The sequence below is a fragment of the Lactuca virosa genome, chromosome 7 (assembly GCF_052849685.1).
Source record: "Lactuca virosa cultivar CGN04683 chromosome 7, Lactuca_virosa_CGN04683_v6, whole genome shotgun sequence".
Classification (NCBI taxonomy): Eukaryota; Viridiplantae; Streptophyta; class Magnoliopsida; order Asterales; family Asteraceae; genus Lactuca; species Lactuca virosa.
Window position 1 is genome coordinate 161,405,487 of NC_136432.1, and position 8,445 is coordinate 161,413,931.

Below are 8,445 nucleotides of genomic sequence, written 5' to 3' on the forward strand. Positions count from 1 at the left end.
TTGATCCTTATTTGATAGAACTATCAGTATTCATTGGGATTAGTGAAAGATCTAGTTTTCATTACCAGATCACCGTAGAGATTAATAGTTAAAGTATTATAGGTTAATACTTGTTTGACATATTACCCACTATTAGGATCACTGGTAGGATCACCCAGATAGTTTTCGATCATCTAAGAAATTGCCCAGGTGAGTTGTTCTCATTATATTGCATACTCTAGTATGTATCCTCTGTATGTTAGGATATAGTTACCCTGTAGTATGCACTTAAGCAATTAGACTAGGATAGTTACTTGCCTGTTATGTGGATTGTTGCTATATGTTGCTATGTATATATGATGTTGCGGGCAGACCATCCTTGTGCTGAAGGCCAATAGACTCGGGCGAACTAGCTTTATGTTAAAGGCCAAGGGAAAGCGGACCAGACACGTGCTTAAGGCTATATAGGGCGGATCAGCTATATGTTGAAGGCCAAGGTGCAGACCAACTACAAGCTGAAGGCCAATACGTGTATATATTGTATATGTATTGTGGGATATGATATTTTGGGGAACTCACTAATCCTAGCGCGTACCCAGATGTTATAAATGTTTTTCAGGTACTTCGTGAGAAGGCCAAGGTTCAACTGTACACACGCGCATTCGCAATAATGTTTCCACATTATACTCTGATGTAACTGAAACCATGAGGAAATGTAAGAGATTTATATGTCTTCTTAGAACCTAACTTCTATCATTTCCATTATTTATTGCTAAAGAATATTAATAATTTGTTGTTGGGTGTAGTACTTTATGATACTGATGTATAAGGTTGAAGAGAAGGAATCACCGGATGTAGTAAATGGAGCAATAATAGAAGTTGTAGAAGAAGATACAGACACATGAGGCTTATATGAACCAAATTCTTGAAAAGATTGATCAATTTACTCAGTAGGTAACCATATCAAAGATTAATCATCAGCACAATGTTATCATTATACATCTTTGAATTTATGAATTAAATTTTAATTTTTAAGTCATTTTTGATTATTTTATTAAGTTGTTTGAGCTTCTTGAATCTGGGAAACCATTCCTGGGACAATTGGCGACTGAATTTGAAGAACGGACGATAACGTGAGTTGGAACATGTAAATGAACTTTGTTTAAACATTTATAGTTGTTGTGTGCTTATAATGAAACCTCATGCCCACAGAATACACAAGGAACGTATGGAAAATGGCAAGAGGAAATCAAAGAACTTTGCTTGATTAATGCTTCAAATGAGGAAATCAATACTCTTTTACAATATGCTAGGTTGTACTTCAAAATGTTCATAATGACCCGTGAAGGTAGATATTTATATTATATCAATTTAAGTCCATATATTACATTCATCTATTCCTTTTGATCTTTACATATTTTTTCTTTTTCTGTCTGATTGTATACAAAAATCAGGCATGTAAGTAGTATGAACAGTAATGTTCATTAGCCTCTACTCCCAAATGGGGAAATCCAAGAAAAAAAAGGAAAAACATGCACCTTACGCCCATGAAGCAAGAGAATTTATGAGAACAAGATTAATGGGTGTTCAAGTAATATTATTAGATTTTAACCTTTTGTAAACAATTTAAAAGGGTTAATATAAAAAATTGTCATCCAACTCTTTCGTATGTTAAAATTTAGTCATCCTTTCTAATAAATGAAGGTTTTTTTTGTCACTTGTCACACTCTATTCAATTTGTCAAATGACATTTTGTGGTTATTTTGAATTATTTTTTTACATATGTCATTTTATGAATTTTCTATTTTATTATTCCACATAATATTTTAATGTAATAATTGAAATAACTGTAGTAATAAATGGATATCAATTTTATTAATTACTTACATTTTAATTTCAAAATTTCTAAAATTAAAGCTCATTAATTTTTTTATTTATTTAAATTATTTGTTTAAATTTAAAAGATAAAAAACATTTATATTATAATAATTCATTATTTTTCTTATTTTCTTATAAATTCAGAGTTCTTAAATATTTTAACATTTATATTTAGTTTTTTGTTTAAATTAACTCATGTAATATACATCGGTCTCACAACTAGTTTTTTATCAAGTAACTGCTATAGCATATCCGACTGCTTTTGGGTGTTTTTCTTATCATTATGGACTAATTCAAGAAATGGAAATGTACTTTTAATGTAGAATGTATTAATAGGTGAATTCATTTGATTTTAGAACCTACAGTAACACTAACCAAAAAATACAAAAAAACAACAAATATTATCAACACCGTTTCGAAACACGAAATTTTTTACTAGTTTATTAAAAAAAATCATGTTTAAATAATTAATTTATTCTTTCAAATCAACCAACCATGATAATAAATGCAATGATCTTTTTTATTACCTTTTTTTATTACAATGTATTTCAAAAATCAAAAACATTAGTAATTATACAAAAGTCACACACATATTTTTCAAAGATAAAAAATAGATCAACTACAAAATTATTTATTTGCCTTTATTATTCTCAAAAATATGCTGTTATCGTAACAATTTGTTATTTGTTATTTCAAATGCAAAATATGTGGAATATATTTAAGCTTATGTTCTTTAATCTAATTAACCAAATTAATAATTTCTCAATTATTAAACAAATAATGTTCTTTAATCTAATTAACCAAATTAATAATTTCTCTATTATTAAACTATTTGTTGTAACAATTAAGTATTTATTATATTGTTAACATTTTAATTTTAATTTCTAACGTTTAACAAAACGTTTCGTTTTAAACAAAAAAACTCATTTGGCATCATAAGTTTATAGCATTTAGTTTAAACAAAACGCTCCAAATTTAAATGTTAGTTTACATAGCGTTTAAAAAAACACTATCAACTATAAGTTACCGGCTAATTTTACAAAACACACTCAAAAACTATATATTCATATAAAAACATTTTAACAAAATAAAACACAAAAATATTATATTCCATTATGAATATGATCTAATATACAATCTTTTACTCCTATACTCTACGATTGGATCTTTATCATTAGAAAATCATTGGTAACCCAAAAAAAAAAAAAAAAAAAAAAAAAAACTTGATGAAACGATGAACAAAAGGACGAACGTATGTACGAACGACCGTTGCCAATTTAATGTGCCCCACGATTGATCATCTCCATGTACTGATTCAAGGATTCTTGTCTCTGTAATCTCATATCCTCATTGAATTTCTTGATGAAGGCTTCCACTTTCCGGTTAAGCTCCTCCTGCCCCAACGACGGATCCTTCCTCAGCCTCCCTGACCCACCCGACCGACTCAGCTTCGACGGCAAAGGCGGTGGTTTCCTACTACTGCCACCTCCGCGGTTGACGTCAAACGTATCGGACTTCGTCATCCTTTCGGGGTGATGCTCGATTGGTGAGTCCTCGGAGTTGCGGTGTGTCTCCCACGTGTCAGATTTACGTAGGTGTCTCGTCAAAGGCACCGACCGGCCCTCCGTTATTGTCTTCCACGTGGTTTCCAGCGTGTCCTGACGCTTCGGCTTCGCAATTCCCAACGTCCGTCCACCTGCAAATCCATGGTGTCAACTGTTAACTGTAAAGTGTAAAACCCAGAGAAAGCTGACGTTATCTTCATGGTGTCATTTTTTTATGACGATGTTAGTCTTATCTTTTTAAATTATAGTGGAAGGATCAAGCTTCAAGATTACGGCTAGTAAGTTCTGTTTGTCCTCTTCCTCACCGTCTTCAAAGGGCAATATCGTAATATCTTTGATTGAAAACTCAGTGTATATCCGTTGAATACTCCGGCGTATCACCGGCGATTACGAATAACAAATTGAAGATGTAAACTTCGTGTAACGACGTGTTAAATGTGAAAGAGCTTAAAGAGAAAGAGAGTGAGTATTATTACCTTCGGCGCTGCCTTTTGCAGGTTTCCGGTGGCTGAATCTGGCGGAAGCTGGTGGTTTCTCCACCGGAAAAGTGAGATCTACTTGATTTATATTTGACGGGGTCCAGGAAGACATCGAGATTACATGCTTATTAATTTTATTATTTGTGATTTCTTCATAAGCTTCGGCTGCTACCTTCATATCTTCATCCTTGTATACATCAGTAAACTGAGGAATACCAAAATCCGGTTCCGGAGCTTGAACAAACATCGGACTATCGCCGTAACTAGCGGCGGTGATCTTCACGGGTTCATTCGCCAATTGACCACCGTGGAACGGTGGTTCCAGTGGGGGTAGCTCAACCTTGACGGGCTCAGTTGAGAGTAGGAGTGCAGTTGGGAGAGTTGAGATCGAGGGAGAAGGAGAATCATCGAGCTTGGACTGTAAGCGTGAAGAAGCAACGATGGTGATGATGATACAGTTGATGACGACGTAAAGATACGGCGGTTTGAGCCAAGAGATGACGGAGGTCCATATGAAAGGAAGGTCGGAGATTGTCAGCTCCATAATGACAGGTGCTACAAGTTTTATCATGACAGCGGTTGACAAGACAGTGGCGGAAACCACGGCGAGTTTAAGAGAGAAGCCCATGGCAGTTTGTGGTGGCGGAGGTAGTGGAGTGGAGGCGGAGTTATGTGGGTATAAATAGTCGGAAATATGTGAGATCGGGGGTGGTGGAGGGATGGTAATAAATGGAGGAAAGTGTGGGCTTCCGCGATATGTATTTAAGTACATCCCAGTGGGACCTACGTGCAGATGATGTTCACACTTGTATTTTTTGTGATAATTCAAATGTTGACCCATAAACTTCATCCTTTGTATGGAGAATTTAATATTTCATCTGTGATATACTGAAGTGGTTTGTTTTTCTTTCAGTTCATTCCTTTTTTCCTTGACCAGAAAACATTAAAATCTATTATTTTTGTGTATTTCTTTCGATACAAAGAATATGAAAAGATTATTATTAATTTCTTTTCTTTTCTTTTTTTCTTTTTTCGTTTCTTTCTCTCCATTTTTTTTTTTTTTTGAAAGGAGAGACAAATATATTAATATTGGGAAAAAACAAAAAAGATGGGAGACACACTAAAATATATATATATATATATATATATATATATATATATATATATATATATATTACAAACATTAATCTTTGCATTGGAGGATGGGATTGGAGCACTATTGTCTCCACGTGAGAGAATGGCTTTCTACTTTTCGGAGAAATGACTTAACTGTTGTTTGTTTTTTTTAAAAAAACATCTTTAAACCACTTGCAGCGCATCACTTTCCTTTTCGCATCAGTTTGTTTTTTGAAAGACTTAAGACTGCAAAACCTCTAAGTGTGTGCTGTGTGGCGCAGTACTTGACTTGCCTCTTCAAACCTCTTCAACATTTATTTTTTTGAAGTGTTTTTTTTAGAATTTTGGTATAACATATTTTTTTTAACTTTTTTTTTAAAAAAACTTTTATTTACGGATTTGATACATTTTCTTATTATAGTTTCCACAAATTTTTTTAACTTGATTTAAAAAAAAAACTTTGATTTTTTTAAATTTTTTTACATTTTCTGTTAATAATATTTTCAATTTCGGTTTCATCTTTTGAACGTGTATAATTTTTTACGAACTTTGTAGACATCGTTTGCAATACTTTCTTAATTTTTTTATTATTTTCTTTTTTATGTTTTTTAAAATTAGTTTTTTTCTAGAATAAAGTTGTTAGCTTCTTTTATATTTTTTTAAGTTTTTTTTAAAAAGTTTTATTTTTTTATATGTTCTTTTTAGTACTCTTTCAATGTTTTAAATACTATAATTATTAAAATTTCGGTGTTGAGAACTATTTTCAGTTTATAAAATTAGTTTATTTAAATTTCAGCAGTCTGCAGATGTTAAAAAACAAACATGTTTCTTATTATGGACTGCAGCCGTTTGTTCCACCTCTTCTGCTACAAAGGATTGCAGAGGTGGTCCACAGACTTCATGAATTTTCGCTTCGAAAAAACAAACAGCACCTTATAAACTCAACGAAGTTATCAAACCGTTCAAAAAACCTCAATTATGTTTTGTATGATCAGGAAAACCCATCGAACTTAATATTTTGTCTAAAAAATTCCAACTAACTTACACTTTTGTTCAATTCTCATTACGGTCAACTGGCTAATAAAACTCAACAAATGACATGGCTTATGTCGTGAAATTAAATATCGGGAAAATGACTTGTATGACCAACGAAGTTTCGAAACCATTCGAAAAACTTCAATCATGTTTTGTCTGTTCAAAAAAACTCAATGAACTTAACATTTTGTCTAAAAAAAACCCAACGAACTTAAGTTTTTGTCTAGTTCTCATTAAAGGCAACCAAGTTCATTAGGTATACAATTAGTTGCCAAATGATATGGGATTATATTTAATGACATGAAATAAATAGATTAGAATTGCGCTTCATATATCGATTTAGGGTTTGGAGAAGAGAAAAAACAAACGACGTATGTGTTCGATCTCTTATAATGACTACTTCTTTTTCTTCCTCTCAATCGTTAATGTCAAACTCAAGATCTACAAAGAAGATACTTGATGATGCAAACCCTTGTGTATGTGGACGCCCTTCTCGGATTTGGACATCTAGAACGAAGGATCAACTAGAGAAAAAGTTTCAGAGCTTGTTCGAACAGATGGGTAAGTGTAATTGAAAGCTTTATCATGTCCATCTTATATTTATTTGGTTGAATATTTTAATAAGTTCTTGTTTTTGAAGGAACCAAACAAATAGATTGATGGGATCATAGTTTGTACTTCATTTAAGCCAACTGAGATTTGAGATTGGTAAAATATATGAAGCTTGATCAGATTACGTGAACAAGTTCCATATCACCCAAATAAACTGTGACAACCCGGAAAATTTTTGATTTTTAAAGCCCAGTCAATCAACTCAACTGAGTGTCAGACTCATTGGTAATGAGTTCTAGCCCGGTTAAAGGTCATTCTAAGGAGTTTTAAGCCTAGTACACTTAAGGAATGAGTGTTAAAATGTACCTGCTAGAGACACTGTCCAAGAAATCAAACCTTAAAGAGTTCACGGCCACAAAGCCATGAGTTTACGGCCGTAAGCTCATGTGGCCGTAAACTCAAGTGTATATATATGATACTTGGTCATTTCTAGTCATTTCTTGCATTCCAACCCCAAGAACTCGAGTTCTCTCTCAAGTATCATCAAGATTTCCTTCCTAGATCTTCAAAAGATGTAAGTATTTTTCCTAGATTTGTTGATACATCCCTTATTCTAGTATCCTTCCATGATTTCATCCATAGAAATCATTCTTTTCATAGATCTTCAAGTTTCACCAAGAACACACACTAGTGTTCTTGGCCAAAACCGACCATTTCAAGCTTCTAGATCGTAAGTACTCTTCCCTATACTTCTTATCTAGTTAGTATCCATGCTTAGAGACTTGAAAACATCAAGAACACAAGGACAAAAGGAGTTTACGGCCAAGCCATCTCCCAAGGCCGTAAACCCCTTTAAGGTTGCCATTTTGGCCATAAACCCTCCTAGATGCAAAGCTAGTGACCCAGGACCCTTCATGGATGAGATTAGGACCTTAAACTACTCTCATAAGCATAAATGATTATGAGTTTACGGCTGTAAACACCTTTAGGCCGTAAACTCATCAAAAGCCTTCAATGGGTTGGTCTTTCTCATGCTTGTGTAGAGCAAAAGTCCCTAAAGCTTCCCAAGCCTTCAAACTTACACTTATACATGAGTGACCATGAGTTTACGGCCGTAAACTCCCTTTGGCCATAAACACATGGCCGTAAACTCATGTTGGTGTCATTCTACTCTCCTTTGATGAATCACATGTGATTCCAACACTTGGTCAAAGTGTTTCCTAGTCCCGGAAGGTGTTTCCTTTCATATAGTTGTTTATAAACACTATATTCATGCCAATATGTGTCATGATATGTCATTTAGGACCTATTGTGTCTCGGGACTTCATTCGTGGATCTTCTCATCCTTACACGCATACCTGTTTGAATCACCCACATCAGGTGAGTTCATACCCCGTAATGAATCTTTTAACTATTTTAAATGTTTTAAGGGGGGAATACAAGTTGAACACAATGATAATTGTGTAATGTTTGTTATAAACATCTTTCAAAATGTTACTTATGTCCTTTATAAGTTGTCAAAACATTTCAAAAACTCTTTTGAAGTTATGTTACTTTATAGTTATACAAAACTCCGTTTTTAAAGTACAAACATAATTTAGTAGATAAACGAGTCTTTTCAATAACGGTCCAAGTAAAACATTTGTAAACTATAATAGGTATAGTTTAGGTAGATACTTTTCATTACTTCTAGTACAATGAAGCACACAAAGAGTCAGTTCATACATGAGTCAAACACACAGTGAAGAGAAACAAACAATACCATACAGAGCATACAATGATGAGAAACAAACAATACCATACACAGAGAACACACCATTATGAGAAACAAACAGAACGTA

At 33.3% G+C, this 8,445-nt stretch overlaps 1 protein-coding gene across 1 annotated transcript; it reads right to left on the reverse strand.

Annotated features, from left to right (window-relative positions):
- Positions 1-2,934: 2,934 nt before the first annotated feature.
- LOC145123773 (uncharacterized) lies at positions 2,935-4,619 on the reverse strand. The gene is made up of 2 exons (XM_079058981.1): positions 3,899-4,619; positions 2,935-3,553 (listed from the first exon to the last, which is right to left on the reverse strand). The coding sequence occupies exons 1-2, from the start codon at positions 4,527-4,529 to the stop codon at positions 3,135-3,137; spliced, it is 1,050 nt and encodes a 349-aa protein (XP_078915107.1). The 5' UTR covers positions 4,530-4,619; the 3' UTR covers positions 2,935-3,134.
- Between the last annotated feature and the right edge of the window lie 3,826 nt (positions 4,620-8,445).

What these genes read in the sequence shown, in the direction of transcription:
- LOC145123773 (XM_079058981.1), bottom strand. Translation starts at nt 4,529, where the DNA reads ATGGGCTTCTCTCTTAAACTCGCCGTGGTTTCCGCCACTGTCTTGTCA. An exon ending in TGCAAAAGGCAGCGCCGAAG is followed by an intron (nt 3,554 to 3,898) that starts GTAATAATACTC and finishes ATGGATTTGCAG; the next exon opens with GTGGACGGACGTTGGGAATT.